The sequence below is a fragment of the Dendrobates tinctorius genome, unplaced genomic scaffold, assembly GCF_039654945.1.
Source record: "Dendrobates tinctorius isolate UK_male_01 unplaced genomic scaffold, ASM3965494v1 ptg000164l, whole genome shotgun sequence".
Taxonomy (NCBI): domain Eukaryota; kingdom Metazoa; phylum Chordata; class Amphibia; order Anura; family Dendrobatidae; genus Dendrobates; species Dendrobates tinctorius.
This window is the reverse complement of record NW_027361831.1, coordinates 6,156,868-6,177,198: the sequence shown is the minus strand read 5'-3', so window position 1 is coordinate 6,177,198 and position 20,331 is coordinate 6,156,868. Positions and strand designations below refer to the sequence as shown.

Sequence of the window (20,331 nt, the reverse complement as noted above, 5' to 3'; positions counted from 1 at the left end):
CTCCAATAAGTGCGTCTCCTGTGCACAAAACACCTCACATTTAGCTGCGACCGTATGAGGCCACTTTTGAGGAACATGTTCGGCGTCTGGAGCAGGTGTTGAGTTGGCTGCAGAATCACGACCTTAAAGTAAAGCCCCAAAAATGTCACCTTTTTCGCAAACAAAAGGAGTATTTGGGACACATCGTATCCCTGAAGGAGTCAGATCGGCACGTGAAAAGATAGAGGCTGTGCAAGACTGGCCCACCCCGACAACAGTGAAAGATGTTCGGGCTTTCTTGGGGCTCACCGGATACCACCGGAGAGTCGTAAAGAATTTCACCTGTATAGCTAACCCACTGCTGGAGCTACTAAAGCGAGTGCCATCTAGTTTGAAGAATAGAGCTATTCAATGGGGAAAGCTGGACCATCGATGGGAGAAGACCCCGTATCGAGTGAAGCGCCGAGTCGGCTCGGAGGGTCTCCTTCCCTGCAGGCCCCCGGATCCAAGATGGCCACGGGGGCCTGTAGGGAGGCGGCTTCCTCAGAGGCTTCTCCTGCAGAGAGCAGGCTCTGAGAAAGCCTTTGCAGCGCATGTCAGATCGCTGATCTGACACAGCGCTGTGTAAAGTGTCAGATCAACGATCTGACACATTACAGTGATGTCCCCCCCAGGACAATAACATAAAGTAAAAAAAAGTGTAAAAATAATTTATAAAAAAAATCCCAAATAAATTAAAGAAAAAAAAAAAAAAATACCCTAATTCATTTATTGGAAATAAAAAAAACAAAAAAAACAATAAAAGTACACATATTTAGTATCGCCGTGTCCGTAACGACCCGCCCTATAAAACTGTCCCACTAGTTACCCCCTTTAGTGAACCCCTTAAAAAACAAAAATAAAAAACAATGCTTTATCATCATACCGCCGAGCAAAAAGTGTAATAACACGCGATCAAAAAGACAGATATAAATAACCATGGTACCGCTGAAAACATCATCTTGTCCCGCAAAAAACTAGCTGCCACACAGCGTCATCAGCAAAAAAAAAGTTATAGCTCGCAGAATAAAGTGATGCAAAAATAATTACTTTTTATATAAAATTGTTTTCATTGCATAAAAGTGCCAAACCATAAAAAGCGTCATAAATGAGGTATCGCTGTAATCATACTGACCCGAAGAATAAAACCGCTTTATCAATTTTACCACACGTGGAACGGTGTAAACACACCCCCCAAAAGAAATTCATGAAATGCTGTTTTTTTGTTCATTCCGCGTCCCAAAAATCGGAATAAAAAGCAATCAAAAAGTGTCACGTGCCCGAAAATGATACCAATAAAAACGTCAACTCGTCCCGCAAAAAATAAGATGTCACATGACTCGGTGGGTCAAAATATGGAAAAATTATATCTCTCAAAATGTGATGATGCAACAACTATTTTTACAATAAAAAGCGTCTTTTCTTTTAGCGTATGACAGCTGCCAAACATAAAAACCCGCTAAATATAGTAAATCAAACCCACCTTTATCATCCCCTTAGTTAGGAAACAATAATAAAATAAAAAAAAGGATTTATTTCCATTTTCCCATTAGGGTTAGGGCTAGGGTTAGGGCTGAGATTAGGGTTAGGAGTGTGTTGGGGTTAGGGTTGGAGTTAGAATTGGGGGGTTTCCACTGTTTAGGCACATCAGGTGCTCTCCAAAAGCAACATGGCATCTGATCTCAATTTCAGCCAATTCTGCGTTGAAAAAGTCAAACGGTGCTCCTTCCCTTCCAAGCTCTGCCATGCACCCAAACAGTGGTTTACCCCCACATATGGGGCATCAGCCTACTCAGGACAAATTGCACAACAACATTTGCTGTCCAATTTCTCCTGTTACCCTTGGAAAAATAAAAAATTGAGGGCAAAAATATCATTTTTGTGAAAAAAAAAATATCATTTTTATTTTTATGGCTCTACATTATAAACTTCTGTGAAGGACTTGGGGGTTCAAAGTGCTCACCACACATCTAGATAAGTTCCTTGGGGGGTCTAGTTTCCAAAATGGGGTCACTTGTGGGGGGTTTCAACATTTTAGGCACATCAGAGACTCTCCAAACGTGACATGACACCCGCAGACCATTCCATCAAAGTCTGCATTCCAAAACGTCACTACTTCCCTTCCAAGCCCCAACGTGTGCCCATACAGTAGTTTTCTCCCACATATGGGGTATTAGCATACTCAGGACAAATTGGACAACAACTTTTGGGGTCCAATTTCTCCTGTTAACCTTGGGAAAATAAAAAAATTGGGGACTAAAAGATCATGTTTGTGGAAAAAATATGATTTTTTTATTTCCACGTCTGGGCGTTATAAACTTCTGTGAAGCACTTGGGGGTTCAAGGTGCTCACCACACATCTAGATAAGATCCTTGGGGGGTCTTGTTTACAAAACGGTGTCATTTGTGGGGGGTTCCGACTGTTTAGGCACATTGGGGGGCTTTCCAAACGTGGCATGGCGTCCAATCTCAATTCCAGCCAAAAAAGTCAAATGGCACTGTTCCCTTTCGAGCTCTGCCATGCACCCAAATAGTGGTTTATCCCCACATATGGGGTATCCGCGTACTCAGGACAAATTGCACAATAACTTTTAGGGTTCTGTTACCCTTGAGAAAATAAAAATTGGGGGTGAAAAGATCCTTTTTGTGGAAAAAATATGATTTTTTAATTGTATGGCTGTACGTTATAAACTTCTGTGAAGCCCTTGGGGTTCAAAGTGCTCACCACACATCTAGATAAGTTCCTTGAGGGGTCTAGTTTCCAAAATTGGGTCACTTGTGGGGGGTTTCCACTGTTTTGGCACATCAGGGGCTCTACAAATGCGATATGGCGTCCGATCTCAATTCCAGCCAATTTTGCGTTTAAAAAGTCAAACGGCGCTCCTTCCCTTGTGAGCTCTGCCATGCGCCGAAACAGTGGTTCCCCCCACATATCAGGTATCAGCGAACTCAGGACAAATTGCACAATAACTTTTGCAGTCCAATTACTCCTGTTAGCCTTGGTAAAATAAAAAAAATTGGACCTGAAGTAATTTTTTGTGAAAAAAGTTAAGTTTATTTTTTTTAAGCATTCAAAAAATTCCTGTGACGCACCTGAAGAGTTAATAAACTTCTTGAATGTGGTTTTGAGCACCTTAAGGGGTGCAGTTTTTAGAATGGTGTCACTTTTGGGTATTTTCTATCATATAGACCCCTCAAAGTGACTTCAAATGTGATGTGGTCCCTAAAAATAAAATGGTGTAAAAATGAGAAATCATTGGTTAACTTTTAACCCTTATAACTTCTTAATAAGAAAAATTTTGGTTCCAAAATTGTGCTGATGTAAAGTAAACATGTGGGAAATGTTACTTAAGTATTTTGTGTGCCGTATCTCTGTGATTTAAGGGCATAAAAATTCAAAGTTGGAAAATTGTGAAATTTTCACCAAATATCCGTTTTTTTCACAAATAAACGCAAGTTATGCCAAAGAAATTTTACCACTGACATGAAGTACAATATGTCACGAGAAAACACTGTCAGAATCACCGGGATCCATGGAAGCGTTTCAGAGTTATTACCTCTTAAAGGGACAGTGGTCAGAATTGTAAAAATTGGCCCGGTCATGAACGTGCAAACCACCCTTGGTAGTTAAGGGATGAATGGACTAGGGGCTCAACGGGTAAAACCGGAGACCGCCCGTTGCCGCCAGAAGCTCGTTCGTGTGTGGATGGGTGACTCCTGAAGACACCGTGCCGGACGTTGCTGGTACTACAACCCCTATCAGACTGCATGCGGCCGAGGGACACAGGAATCACGATAAGTTCCATAACAAGACTGTTGTGTTAAATTGCAATTTGATTTGTTAATTATTAGTGATGAGCGAGTATACTCGTTGTTCGGGTGGTCTCAGTAATTTGGCATGCTCGGAGATTTAGTCTGTCGCTGCAGCTCTATGATTTACAGCTACCTGACAGTCTGACTACATGTGGGAATTACCTGTTTGTTAAGGAATTCATTCCAAATATAAAACTGTAGAAAAGGGGGGAGCGGGGTAATTGTGCCCATAGTGAGGGGCAGATAATGGCGGAAACGGGACTCAGGAGAAGATTCCATGTAGCGTCTGCACTCCGGATATCAGTTTACAGGAGCTGCACAGCTCACTCTGCATTCACTCAGGCCCCTGATCATGTGACCCCTGACTCCTCCCCTCCGTGATCACATGACTGTGACATCATCACAGGTCCTGTAAGCACAGAAAAGCCATATATCTTAATTTGTGGAGGTATGTGAAGATTCCTATTTTGGTATTTTTCTGTTTTCCACTTTCCAAGAATCATAGCATTTTGTTATTTTTCTTCTGATAGATATATCCAACCCAAGTATAAAAATATAATAATATTGGAACACGAATTAGTCTCATAGTATGGTGCCGCTTTCTGGGCCCAACATAGTGTAATGTTCACCCAGAACCGCCATCCTCCCCACAGTATAATATTCCCCCAGTACTGCCATCCCCCACACACAGTATAATATTCCCCCAGTACCACCATCCCCCCACACAGTATAATGTTCCCCCAGTACCACCATCCCCCCACAGTATAATGTTCCCTCAGTACCGCCATCCCCCCACACACAGTATAATGTTCCCCCAGTACCACCATCACCCCACACACAGTATAATGTTCCCCCAGTACCTCCATCCCCCCCACACACAGTATAATGTTCCCCCAGTACCGCCATCCCACCACACACAGTATAATGTTCCCCCAGTACCGCCATCCCACCACACACAGTATAATGTCCCCACAGTACCGCCATCCCCCACACACAGTATAATGTTCCCCCAGTACCACCATCCCCCCACACACAGTATAATGTTCCCCCCGTACCACCATCCCCTCACACACAGTATAATGTTCCCACAGTACCGCCATCCCTCCACACACAGTATAATGTTCCCACAGTGCCGCCATGCCCCCACACACAGTATAATGTTCCCACAGTACCGCCATCCCTCCACACACAGTATAATGTTCCCACAGTGCCGCCATCCCCCCACACACAGTATAATGTTCCCCCAGTACCACCATCCCCCCACAGTATAATGTTCCCCCAGTACCACCATCTCCCCACACACAGTATAATGTTCCCCCACTACCACCATCCCCCCCACACACAATATAATGTTCCCACAGTACCGCCATCCCCCACACACAGTATAATGTTCCCACAGTACCACCATCCCCCACACACAGCATAATGTCCCCACAGTACCGCCATCTCCCCCACACACAGTATAATGTCCCCACAGTACCGCCATACCCCCACACACAGTATAATGTTCCCCCAGTACCGCCATCCCCCACACACAGTATAATGTTCCCCCAGTACCGCCATCTCCCCCACACACAGTATAATGTCCCCACAGTACCGCCATCCCCCACACATAGTATAATGTCCCCACAGTACCGCCATCCCCCTAACACACAGAATAATGTTCCCCCAGTATCGCCATACCCCCACACACAGTATAATGTTCCCACAGTACCGCCATCCCCCCACACACAGTATAATGTTCCCACAGTACCATCATCCCCTTATGCTATGAGGTCAAGTAACTTTTCCAAGTGGCTTATGATCCATGTAGGTCTGGACACTTGTTTATCGGCTAACTACATTTATTCTGTCCTGCTGTCTCAACTTAGTTTGATTGCTAATGAGTGAAAAAAAGAGATCTTAGAACTGGCCTCCTATATATGCAGGGGAGCATTTATGTACATTTAATTGAAGTACATTTATCAAAGTAAGGGCAGTTATAACATGGCTGTTAGACAGGGCTGGAGACAAGTAAGACACATTAATAAATCTGTTCCCTGTACATTTGGATTGCCACAAAGATATACCATGTGCATTTGTATAATTTTTATCCTGGCTGCTGCATTCACTCACATCCACTATCCTTAAATTAACTCTTTAAACTCCATCCATATTGGCCCCTCTGTCCTTTCCTCTTCTATGTATAGCACTCACGCTCTTTTCACATTGCTAAGCAGCACAGATCCATTCAGTTGCACCATCCAACACACGAGACGCTCTCACAAATCACTTAACCATCTGCTCACTCTTTCTATCTTCCTTCTCCTAGTCGCAGGAGACATCTCTCCCAATCCCGGCCCCTCATGTTATAGTAAGTCAAACCCCTCAACTGCTACACTCAGAAACCCCTCTAATCGTATTAATAATCCATGCATGCCTTCTATCTCTTTTAATTGTTCCCTTTGGAATTCTCGCTCAGTGTGTAATAAACTCTCCTTCATCCATGACTTCTTCCTTTCCGATTCTCTTAACCTTCCGACTCTTACTGAAACCTGGATCCAGCAGTCAGACACCACCGCTGCTGCTGCTCTTTCATATGGTGGACTACACTTCTCTCATACCCCAAGAATGGCCAACAGAGCAGGTGGAGGCGTTGGTCTGCTCCTATCACCCAAATGTACCTTTCAGGTTATCTGTCAAGTACCCTCACTTGTCTTCCCTTCTTTCGAGGTCCATGCTGTCAGACTCTACGTCCCCTTCTCCATGCGAGTGGTGGTGGTGTATCATCCTCCAGGATCAGTTTCTGGATCACTTTGCCACCTGGCTTCCACACTATCTCTCCTGTGACATCCCCACCCTCATCATGGGAGACTTCAACATCCCCATTGCTCGTCCCCTCTCACCATTTGCATCTCACTTTTTATCTCTAACCTCCTCTTTCGGCCTCTTGCAGCATACTATCTCCCCCATGCATGAAGACAGAAACTCCCCTACTTGGTCTTCTTCCGGCTTTGCTCAGTGGATAATTTCACAAACTCCCCTCTCCCGCTCTCTGACCACAACCTTCTATCATTCTCTAGCAAGAACTGCCATCCCGCCCAAATCACCCCCACTTTCCACACTTTTAGAAACATACAGGCCATTAACACCCAAAAACTTATGAAGAACTTGCAGTCATCATTAGCCCGTATCTCCTCCCTCTGAATCTGCACTGAAGCATTACAATGAAACACTTCAAAGTGCCCTGGATGAAACTGCACCTCCTATACATAGAACAACTAGGCACAGATGGTGACAACCCTGGCACATGCTGCAAGCATGCTCCCTACAGCGGTGCTCCAGGTGCGCCGAACGTCTGTGGAGAAATTCCAATCTACCCAAAGATTTCATCCATTATAAGTTTATGCTTAAAACATACAACACTGCCCTTCACCTCTCAAAACAAACCTATTTCAACACCCTCATCACCTCACTGTCGAATAACCCTAAATGTCTCTTTGACACTTTTCATTCCCTACTCAACCCAAAAGTGCAGGCCCCAACCACAGATCTCCACGCTGACGATCTGGCTAATTATTTCAAAGAAAAAATTGACCATAACCGACAGGAAATTATCTCCCAATCCTCTCATACCCTGCACTGTCCTCCCTCCCGCACTACATCTAGCTCACTCTCTGATTTTGAACCAGTAACAGAAGAAGAAGTAATCAGCCTCGTTGCATTTTCTCGCCCTACCACTTGCACCAGTGACCCCATTCCATCACATCTCCTCCAGTCCCTTTCCCCTGCTGTCACCACTCACCTAACAAAAATATTTAACCTCTCTCTTCCGGTATCTTTCCTTCCTCATTTAAGCATGCCATCATATAGCCATTACTTTAAAAACCATCCCTCGACCAAAACTGTGCTGCTAACTATAGACCTGCCTCTAATCTTCCCTTCATCTCTAAACTCCTGGAACGCCTGGTTCACGCCCAACTTATCCGCTATCTCTCTCAGATAACACTCTCCTCGACCCTCTACAATCCGGTTTCCACTCTCTTCACTCTACTGAAACTGCCCTCACTAAAGTATCTAATGTTCTTCTAACAGCTAAATCTAATGGTCTCTACTCCATGCTAATTCTCTTGGATCTCTGCGCAGCATTCGACACTGTGTATCATCAGCTCCTCCTCACTATGCTCCGTTCCATCGGCCTCAAGGACACCGTGCTGAGCCAATTCTTTGGAATGCACTACCCAGGTTAATACGATTAATGCCCAATCCCCACAGTTTAAAGCGTGCGCTAAAAACGCATTTTTTCTGACAGGCCTATCGCCTCAATGCATTAACCTAAATATCCCTGTGTGAGTCATTCAACATTTTTTACTATAAACAGGTTCCTCGCATCATGTTCTCACATGCTTTATGCATTTAATATCCCTCTGTGTCTGTACTGTTACATATTTAGACTGTTAACTGGTTCATGCAGCAATAGGAACACCCGATTTTTACACTATGGCTGGTCCCAACAATAAAAGCAATTGTTACCATCCACCTTTCATGTCTCCCCTTTTTCCTTATAGATTGTTAGCTTGCGAGCAGGGCCCTCACTCCTATTGGTATCTGTTTTGACCTATGTGTTTATTCGTATGCTGTAATGTCTATTGTCCGTAGAAGTCCCGTCTATAATGTAAAGTGCTGCGGAATATGTTGGCGCAATAGAAATAAAATTATTATTATTATTTTTATTATCCCCCCACACACAGTATGATGTTCCCACAGTACTGCCATCCTCCACACACAGTATAATGTTCCCACAGTACTGCGATCCCCCACACACATTATAATGTTCCCACAATACCGCCATCCCCACACACACAGTACAATGTTCCCAGAGTACCGCGATCCCCCACACACAGTATCATGTTCCCACAGTACCGCCATCCCCCCACACACAGTATAATATTCCCACAGTACCGCCATCCCCCCACAACAGTATAATGTTCCCACAGTACCACCATCCCCCCCACACAGTATAATATTCCCACAGTACCGCCATCCCCCCACACATAGTATAATCTTCCCCCAATACCACCATCCCCTCACACACAGTATAATGTTCCCCCAGTACTGCTATCTCCCCTCACGCAGTATAATGTTCCCACAGTGCCGCCATCCCCCACACATATTGTAATGTTCCCACAACGCCGCCATCCCCCCACACAGTATAATGTTCCCCCCCATACCGCTATCCCCCCACACACAGTATAATGTTCCCACAGTATCGCCATCCCCCCACACACAGTATAATGTTCCCACAGTACCGCCATCCCCCACACAGTATAATGTTCCCACAATACCGCCATCCTCTCACACACAGTATAATGTTCCCACAGTACCACCAACCCCCCACACAGTATAATGTTCCCCCAGTACCGCCATCCCCCCACACACAGTATAATGTTCCCCCAGTACCGTCATCCCCCCTCACACAGTATAATGTTCCCCCAGTACCGCCATCTCCCCGCACACAGTATAATGTTCCCCCAGTACCGCCATCCCCCCACACACAGTATAATGTTCCCCCAGTACCACATCCCCCCACACACAGTATAATGTCCCCACAGTACCGTCATCACCCCACACACAGTATAATGTTCCCCCAGTACCACCATCCCCCACACACAGAGAAAAGAACTCAGCAAATGAAGGGGTAACATAGTTCATATAGTCAGTTAAATAACGTATCATACATAAAGGACTGATCGCTGCATAATACAGAAACAACCAGAGAAAAAAACGATCAAGTCCAAGATAGTCAAAATATAGGAATCTTTTATTAATTACAAAAAACATATACAGCTGGTACAGGGTGAAGAACACCAAAGTGCTATGTGCAGTTAAAAAAACAAAACAAACGGGACACAGGTGTGCTGCCATTGGTAACAGAAATAATTAGCTTCTATAAACAAAGTCATTAGATACTACATAAACATATATATACAATTTTATTTATTTTATTTTATTTTACATATCCCCTCAGTATTAATAGCATCTATATCAGGAAGGTAAGTATAGTATCCACCACGCAGCATTAATTAGCATATACAGTCATATGTAAAAGTTTGGGCACCCCTATTAATGTTAACCTTTTTTCTTTATAACAATTTTGGTTTTTGCAACAGGTATTTCAGTTTCATATATCTAATAACTGATGGACTCAGTTATATTTCTGGATTCAAATGAGGTTTATTGTACTAACAGAAAATGTGCAATCTGCATTTAAACAAAATTTCACTGGTGCAAAAGTATGGGCACCCTTATCATTTTCTTGATTTGAACACTCCTAACTACTTTTTACTGACTTCCTGAAGCACTAAATTGGTTTTGTAACCTCATTGAGCTTTGATCTTCATAGCCAGGTGTATCAAATCATGAGAAAAGGTATTTAAAGTGGCCACTTGCAAGTAGTTCTCCTATTTAATTCTCCTATGAAGAGTGGCATCATGGGCTCCTCAAAACAACTCTCAAATGATCTGAAAACAAAGATTATTCAACATAGCTTTTCAGGGGAAGGATACAAAAAGTTGTCTCAGAGATTTAACCTGTCAGTTTCCACTGTGAGGAACATAGTAAGGAAATGGAAGAACACAGGTACAGTTCTTGTTAAGCCCAGAAGTGGCAGGCCAAGAAAAATATCAGAAAGGCAGAGAAGAAGAATGGTGAGAACAGTCAAGGACAATCCACAGACCACCTCCAAAGACCTGCAGCATCATCTTGCTGCAGATGGTGTCACTGTGCATCGGTCAACAATACAGCGCACTTTGCACAAGGAGAAGCTGTATCGGAGAGTGATGCGAAAGAAGCCGTTTCTGCAAGCACGCCACAAACAGAGTCGCCTGAGGTATGCAAAAGCACATTTGGACAAGCCAGTTACATTTTGGAAGATGGTCCTGTGGACTGATGAAACAAAGATTGAGTTGTTTGGTCATACAAAAAGGCGTTATGCATGCGCTGTATTGTTGACCGATGCACAGTGACACCATCTGCAGCAAGATGATGCTGCAGGTCTTTGGAGGTGGTCTGTGGATTGTCCTTGACTGTTCTCACCATTCTTCTTCTCTGCCTTTCTGATATTTTTCTTGGCCTGCCACTTCCGGGCTTAACAAGAACTGCACCTGTGTTCTTCCATTTCCTTACTATGTTCCTCACAGTGGAAACTGACTGGTTAAATCTCTGAGACAACTTTTTGTATCCTTCCCCTGAAAAGCTATGTTGAATAATCTTTGTTTTCAGATCATTTGAGAGTTGTTTTGAGGAGCCCATGATGCCACTCTTCATAGGAGAATCAAATAGGAGAACTACTTGCAAGTGGCCACTTTTAATACCTTTTCTCATGATTTGATACACCTGGCTATGAAGATCAAAGCTCAATGAGGTTACAAAACCAATTTAGTGCTTCAGGAAGTCAGTAAAAAGTAGTTAGGAGTGTTCAAATCAAGAAAATGATAAGGGTGCCCATACTTTTGCACCGGTCAAATTTTGTTTAAATGCAGATTGCACATTTTCTGTTAGTACAATAAACCTCATTTGAATCCAGAAATATAACTGAGTCCATCAGTTATTAGATATATAAAACTGAAATAGCTGTTGCAAAAACCAAAATTGTTATAAAGAAAAAAGGTTAACATTAATAGGGGTGCACAAACTTTTACATATGACTGTAATAACCATGCAATATTGCAGAGATATAAAGACCTAGTGCATACCAAGTGAAGAGCTATTATGCCATGAGGGAGATAATGCCACAGAGGGAATGTAAACAACAGCACACCCGCGTCACCCCGACGCGCGTTTTGGTGAGCCTTCCCCTCACACAGTACAATGTTCCCACAGTACCACCAACCCCCCACACAGTATAATGTTCCCCCAGTACCGCCATCCCCCCAAACACAGTATAATGTTCCCAGAGTACCGACATCCACCCACTCAGTATAATGTTCCCACAGTACTGCCATTCACACACACAGTATAATGTTCCCACAGTACCACCATCCCCCCAGACAGTATAATGTTCCCACAATACCGCCATCCCCCCACACACAGTATAATGTTCCCACAGTACCACCATCCCCCCACACACAGTATAATGTTCCCACAGTACCATCATCCCCCACACACAGTATAATGTACCCACAGTACCATCATCCCCCACACACAGTATAATGTACCCACAGTACCATCATACCATCATCCCCCGACACACAGTATAATGTACCCCCAGTACCACCATCCCCCCCACACAGTGTAATGTTCCCACAGTACAAACATCCCCCACACGGTATAATGTTCCCACAGTCCCGCCATCACCACACACAGTATAATGTTCCCACAGTACTGCTATCTCCCTCAAACAGTATAATGTTCCCACGGTACCGCCATCCCCACACAGTAAAATGTTTCCACAGTACCACCATCCCCCCACACACAGTATAATATTCCCACAGTACCTCCATCCCCCAAACACAGTATAATGTACCCCCAGTACCACCATCCCCCCACACACAGTATAATGTTCCCCCAGTACCGCCATCCCACCCCACACAGTGTAATGTTCCCACTGTACAAACATCCCCCACATGGTATAATATTCCCACAGTCCCGCCATCCCCCCACACACAGTATAATGTTCCCACAGTACCGCCATCCCCCCACACACAGTATAATGTTCCCATAGTACCACCACCCCCCCACACACAGTATAATGTTCCCCCCCAGTACCGCCATCTCCCCCACACACAGTATAATGTTCCCCCAGTACCGCCATCCCCCACACACAGTATAATGTTCCCCCAGTACCGCCATCCCCCACACACAGTATAATGTTCCCCAGTACCACCATCTCCCACATACAGTATAATGTTCCCCAGTACCGCCATCCCCCACACACAGTATAATGTTCCCCCAGTACCACCACCCCCCCCACACACAGTATAATGTTCCCCCCAGTACCGCCATCTCCCCCACACACAGTATAATGTTCCCCCAGTACCACCATCTCCCCACACACAGTATAATGTTCCCCCAGTACCGCCATCCCCCACACACAGTATAATGTTCCCCAGTACCACCATCTCCCACATACAGTATAATGTTCCCACAGTACCGCCATCCCCCCACACACAGTATAATGTTCCCCCAGTACCGCCATCCCCCCACACACAGTATAATGTTCCCCCAGTACCACCATCCCCCCCACACACAGTATAATGTTCCCACAGTACTGCCATCCCCTTACACACAGTATAATGTTCCCCTAGTACTGCCATCCCCCCACACACAGTATAATGTTCCCCCAGTACATTATAGTGTTCCCACAGTTCACTGCTTTCAGATTCAGTGTATATGACATATATGCCTTCTGATTAGAATTTTCAGGGCTCCCGAGGTACGTCTCACATACTGAACTTTACAAAGAGTACACTCGATTAAACATTCTACAAACCTGGTAGTATAATTGTAGAAATCTAGATTCTTAAATATTTGTCATTTTGGTGAGATTGGAAAGTGTGTGTCAGGTCTACATAACAAAATGTTTTGCAGATAGTCTGACCACAAGCAAAAAAGCCTGACATAGATAGTTTTCTCTGTATGACTTTGTATACTGGAAACATACGGGAAAAGAAACTTGGACAAAGCCTGTTAGCAATGCTAGGGGCTCTGCTGGGAACAAATCCGACATCATGTTGCAAGATCTTGTTCTGACCCGGATCATGGTACAACATGGGTAGCTATTTTTGTGTACAATAGATATTATTGCATTGTATGCTAAACATTAATTAGTTGTTAAGGTTCTACATTGTTCTTTTTTATTTTTATGTCTGTTGTCATCTGATAGTACTAGTTTGTTCATTATTATTTTTTGTTTGCTTTCTATAAACCAATTAGCATAACCACATTAGATGGGTATGTGTCGCAAAGAACGTTCTGAGAATAGCTGTTTCTTCAGACTCCTGTGAACACAGGAGCGCTCATTCGGCCGAGTGCTTTTGTGCTCTGTATGTGAAACTGTTGATTGACATGTCGGACGGCGGCTTATCTCTCTGAGAGCAATGTGATCGGCAGTCCACAATCGGAAATCCAAGATCAACATCTCTCCCGACCATCAGTCAGTTGCCTCCCCCCATGCACATTAGGCTGGCAGGTTCGTCTGACATAAGTCTAAATTGGATTGTCAGCTTTAGTCTGGTATTAATTAATTCCATTGTCATTTGTGTTAGTAATTGAGTATTTTTTTGCTTACTAATCAGAAGACTCACTCTTCCTATAACTGGTGAACCATGTGTTACTTTGTATTGTCTTTATTGTCTGTACATGTCCCCACTTACCGTATATACTCGTGTATAAGCCGAGGTACTTAATTTTGTCAGGAAAAATTGGGAAAACGTATTGACTCGAATATAGGCTGGGTATGCATTGTCTCCTCATTTCCATTCTGGTATGCATGGCTCCTCATCTCCATCCTTGTCTGCATGGCTCCCCATCCCTGTCTGCATGGCTTCCCATCCCTTTCTGCATGGCTCCTCATCTCCATCCTTGTCTGCATGGCTCCCCATCCCTGTCTGCATGGCTTCCCATCCCTTTCTGCATGGCTCCCCATCCCTGTCTGTATGGCTCCCCATCCCTGTCTGCATGGCTCCCCATCCCTGTCTGCATGGCTCCCCATCCCTGTCTGCATGGCTCCCCATCCCTGTCTGCATGGCATCCCATCCCTTTCTGCATGGCTCCTCATCTCCATCCTTGTCTGCATGGCTCCCCATCCCTGTCTGCATGGTTTCCCATCCCTTTCTGCATGGCTCCCCATCCCTGTCTGCATGGCTCCCCATCCCTGTCTGCATGGCTCCCCATCCCTGTCTGCATGGCTCCCCATCCCTGTCTGCATGGCTCCCCAACCCTGTCTGCATGGCTCCTCATCCCTGTCTGCATGGCTCCCCATCCCTGTCTGCATGGCTCCCCATCCCTGTCTGCATAGCTCCCCATCCCTGTCTGCATGGCTCCCCATCTCTGTCTGCATAGCTCCCCATCTCTGTCCTTGTATGCATGGCTCCCCATCCCTGTCCTTATATGCATGGCTTCCCATCTCCGTCCTTGTATGCATGGCTTCTCATCCCCTTCCTTGTATGCATGGCTTCCCATTCCCTTCCTTGTATGCATGACTGCCCATCCCCATCCTTGTATGCATGGCTCCCCAACCTCGTTCTTGTATGTATGGCTCCCCATCCACATCCTTGTATGCATGGCTCCTCATCCCCGTCCTTGTGGCATGTCTCCCCATCTCTGTCTTTGTATTATTATTATTTATTTACACTACCGTTCAAAAGTTTGGGGTCACCCAGACAATTTTGTGTTATCCATGAAAACTCATACTTTTATGAATCAAATGAGTTGCCAAATGAATTTAAAATCTAGTCCAGACATTGACAAGGTTCAAAAAAAAGATTTTTATTTTAAATAATAATTTTCTCCTTCAAACTTTGCTTTCGTCAAGGAATGCTCCCTTTGCAGCAATTACAACATTGCAGACCTTTGGCATTCTAGCAGTTAATTTGCTGAGGTAATCTGGAGAAATTTCACCCCACGCTTCCAGAAGCCCCTCCCACAAGTTGGTTTGGCTTGATGGGCACTTTTTGCGTACCATACGGTCAAGCTGCTCCCACAACAGCTCAATGGGGTTGAGATCTGGTGACTGCGCTGGCCACTCCATTACAGATAGAATACCAGCTGCCTGCTTCTTCCCTAAATGGTTCTTGCATAATTTGGAGGTGTGCTTTCGGTCATTGTCCTGTTGTAGGATGAAATTGGCTCCAATCAAGTGCTGTCCACAGGCTATGGCATGGCATTCCAAAATGGAGTGATAGCCTTCCTTATTCAAAATCCCTTTTACCTTGTACTTATCTCCCACTTTACCAGCACCAAAGCAACCCCAGACCATCACATTACCTCCACCATGCTTGACAGATGGCATCAGGCACTTTTCCAGCATCTTTTCAGTTGTTCTGCATCTCACAAATGTTCTTCTGTGTGATCCAAACACCGCAAACTTGGGCTTGTCTGTTCATAACACTTTTTACCAATCTTCTTCTGTCCAATGTCTGTGTTCATTTGCCCATATTAATATTTTCCTTTTATTAGCCAGTCTCAGATATGGCTTTTTCTTTGCCACTCTGCCCTGAAGGCCAGCATCCCGGAGTCGCCTCTTCACTGTAGACGTTGACACTGGCGTTTTGCGTGTACTATTTAATGAAGCTGCCAGTTGAGGACCTGTGAGGCATCGATTTCTCAAACTACAGACTCTAATGTACTTGTCATGTTGCTCAGTTGTGCAGAGGGGCCTCCCACTTCTCTTTATACTCTGGTTAGAGCCTTTTTGTGCTCTCCTCTGAAGGGAGTAGTACACACCGTTGTAGGAAATCTCAGTTTCTTGGCAATTTCTCACATGGAATAGCCTTCATTTCTAAGAACAAGAATACACTGTCGAGTTTCACATGAAAGTTCTTTTTTTCTGGCCATTTTGAGAGTTTAATGGAACCAACAAATGTCATGCTCCAGATTCTCAACTAGCTCAAAGGAAGGTAAGGTTTATAGGTTCTCTAATCAGTCAAACTGTTTTCAGCTGTGCTAACATACTTGCACAAAGGTTTTCAAGGGTATTCTAGCCATCCATTAGCTTTCTTACACAGTTAGCAAACACAAAGTACAATAAGAACACTGGAGTGATGGTTGTTGGAAATGGGCCTCTATTCACCTATGAAGATATTGCATTACAAACCAGACATTTGCAGCTAGAATAGTCATGTACCACATTAACAATGTATATAGGGTATTTCTGAATCATTTAATGTTAGCTTCATTGGAAAATACTGTGGTTTTCTTTCAAAAATAAGGAAATTTCTAAGTGACCCTAAACTTTTGAACGGTAGTGTATATAGCACCATTAATTCCATGGTGCTGTACATGAGAAGGGGGGTTACATACAAAGTTATAGATATCATTAAACGTAAACAAATTTACAATGACAGACTGGTGCATAGGGGAGAGGACCCTGTCCTTGCGGACTTACATTCTACGGGATAGTGGGGAAGAGGCAGAAGGTCGGGGGTGCAGCAGCTCTGGTGGTGATGAGGTGGCAGCTTGGGCAGTGGTGAGGCGGCAGAATGGTTATGTAGCAGCTCTGGTGGTGAGAAGGTGGCAGCTCGGGCGGTGGTGAGTCGGCAGAATGGTTATTGCAGGCTGTTTTCTTTCCTGAAAAGATGGGTTTTCAGGTTCCGCTTGAAGGATTCGAAGGTGGTGGATAATCGGACGTGTTGAGGCATGGAATTCCAGAGGATGGGGGATATTCGGGAGAAATCTTGGAGGCAGTTGTTTGAGGAACGAATAAGTGTGAAGGAGAGTAGGAGGTCTTGGGAGGATCGAAGATTATGTGAGGGAAGATATTGGGAGATTAGTTCAGAGATATAGTGAGGGGACAGGATATGGATGGCTTTGAAGGTCAGTGTTAATAGTTTGAGCTGGATTCGTTGGGGAATTGGGAGCAAGTGGAGGGATTTGCAGAGGGATGAGATAGGGGAGTAGCGAGGAGAGAGGTGGATTAGTCAGGCAGCAGAGTTGAGGACAGACTGGAGTGGTGCAAGAGAGATAGCAGGGAGGCCACAGAGGAGAGTGTTGCAGTAGTCAAGGCAGGAGATGATGAGGGCATGTACAAGAGTTTTAGTAGATTGAGGGCTATTGAAGGGATGGATTCTGGAAATATTTTTGAATTGGAGGCGACAGGAGGTGGCAAGAGTTTGGACGTGTGGTTTGAAGGACAGGGCAGAGTCTAGAGTTACTCCGAGGCTGCGGATTTCAGGTGCGGGAGAGAGCATGATGCCATTTACCATAATAGATAGATCGGGTAGGGAAGATACGTGAGATGGAGGAAAGATCATGAGTTCAGTTTTGTCTACATTGATGTTTAGGAAGCGAAAGGTGAAAAAGGAGGATATGGCTGATAGACACTCTGGGATTCTGGACAGCAGAGAGGAGTTATCCTAGGCCAAGGGTATAGATGGAAAAAAGTAGGGGCCTCAGGACAGAGCCTTGGGGGACTCCAAGAGAGAGGGCCAGATGAGGAGGTAGTGTGGGAGTGGGAAATGCTGAAGGTGCGGTCAGAAAGGTATGAGGCAAACCAGGACAGGGCAAGTGTCATGATCCAGGTTGGATCTGACAGATTAAATGCACAAAGTAACCTTTTTTTTCCTTTGGCTGTGTGGCAAAGGTGTTTTTGCCCCCGGTGGCCATTAGGGTCATTGCACTCTGGTTACCTTAGTTTGTGCACGTGATTATGTAACAGGTGTGATTGCTCTATAAAAGAGTATCAGGTGTGTTAATCACTGTTGGTGATAGTTCCTCATTTGCAAGCAAGCCTGGGTAAAGAATAGAGCTGAAGGAGAGTCACTGGCAGCCCAGTCAGAGTGCTGGAGTAGCAGCTATGGTGTCAGCGAGGAGTTCGTGGAAAGCATGGTGGAATGGCAGCTATGGTGTCAGTGAAGAATTCTTGCAAAGCTTGGTGGAGTGGCAGCTATGGTGTAGAGCTGCACTCAGTTGCTGGACTCTTTTGCTGAAGCTGCACTCAGGTGCTGAACCCCGTTGCTGGACAGCTGCACTCAGGTGCTGGACTCCGTTGCTGGACAGTGCACCCAGACGTTGGACTCGGTGGAGGAAAAGATGCACGCAGGTGATGGGCTCTGTTGCTGGGAGCGTAAGCAACAGAGCAAAGCTGTGACGTATGCTGTGATAACAAATGGGTTACGTCCGAGAGTGGACCCTCTGGATCACGGCAATGGAGCTCCCAGAGGTGAGCGCACCAGGTGGTGCCGACCCCTATACAGGGGCCGTTAGGGGCAGACCCTAGGGAGACAGATGCCGCGACTGCTAGAACCAAGAGGGGCGGCTCGAAGGACTGAGTGGAGGGTGCCGGACTGAGAACTGGAGTATAGGACTGGGCACTGGAGTACAGGATGGAGACACGAAGCACAGGACTGGGCAGTGGAGCGTAGGACTGGGCACTGGAGCACAGGACGGAGGCACGGAGTACAGGAGAGAGACACGGCGTACAGGACTGGGCAGGGGAGTGTAGGACTGGGCACTGGAGCACAGGACGGAGGCATGGAGTACAGGAGGGAGACACGGAGTACAGGACTGGACAGAGGAGTGTAGGACTGGGCACTGAAGCACAGGACGGAGGCACGGAGTACAGGAGGGAGACACGGCGTACAGGACTGGGCAGAGGAGTGTAAAGAGTGAGAAGGGGAGAAACCCCTAAACACCCAGGCCAGGATACCGTACGGGAAGTCCACACGATAATCAGGCGTCTCCACCATGTTGGAGACGCCTGATATACCCTGTAGAAGTCGGCTGATTGGGCGCTCAGACCGCTGGGCGGGCGCTGCAGAGTTAAAGGATCTGCAGAGCGCACGCCCGCGGCCTAAGGCGCCCGCAGGAAGCCGGCACACGCCGGACGGAGGAGAAGGAAGAGGAGGCGGGCACAGAGCAGTGCGGCGAGCGCAGGTAAGTAAAGGCGGCGGCGGGCCCCGCTGTTGCTGGGACGGCGGCGGCTACCGCCGCCGACGTGACAGTACCCCCCCTTTACGTCTCCCCTTCTTGAGGTTAGACAAAAACCTCTTTAAAAGACGAGGAGCATTAATATTCTCTTTAGGCTCCCAGGACCTCTCCTCGGGACCAAAACCCTTCCAATCAATGAGGTAGAGGGTACGCCCCCGAACTTTTTTCACGGCAAGAATCTCTTTCACCTCAAAGATATCATCGGCCCCTACTGGCTGAGGAGAAGAAGGGGGAACTGAGCAGTACCGATTCAGCACAACAGGTTTAAACAGAAAATAATTGAAGAGTGGATTATAGGAAAGAATCAAGAATTTTTAGTCACAACAGAATTTTGGCATGTGCATGCAGCATCTACATTGTGTTCATCATGTGAGAATGTGCCTGACTGACGAAAGAAGAAGCACTGTTTTAATGACCCCATGGAAAAAACAGATGTCAACACTAAGAAGTCAGGCTCCCCAGGAAGATCACAGAGTGCACATGAGGTTAAGCATATATGAACCTGTGACTGAGCAGCAAGATAACTGCTTGAGCACAGCTACCAGGTGTAGAAATGAAAAATACTAAATTGTGCATAAATAACATGTATCACAGTGAGGAAGGTTGCTGAGGTATGTTACAATATGTTCATGAGTGGTACCATTTTGGGCAATTAAAAGAATACTATATATAAGTAGTCTACCACTTTGAGTACTGTCAGCATGTGAATACCAGTGAAAATGAAAAAAATGTCAATCATATTTGATATTACATTTGTTAATAGAAATTTGAACCTCTATTACAGGTACTTTGAACTAATGTGATCGGTGTTATAAGTTATAATTGTAGGATTAGTACTTGTAAATACAATATTATAATTACATTATAATAATAAAA

The 20,331-nt window shown here is 45.3% G+C and overlaps 1 protein-coding gene across 1 annotated transcript in view; it reads left to right on the top strand.

Annotated features, from left to right (window-relative positions):
- LOC141052996 (uncharacterized) overlaps positions 1-20,331 on the top strand; it is a 143,404-nt gene that overhangs the window by 110,090 nt on the left and 12,983 nt on the right. Inside the window, exon 24 of the mRNA XM_073550319.1 lies at positions 13,882-13,999. Within this exon, the coding sequence (XP_073406420.1) occupies positions 13,882-13,999 (118 nt within the window). The remainder of the gene's footprint in view (positions 1-13,881; positions 14,000-20,331) is intronic.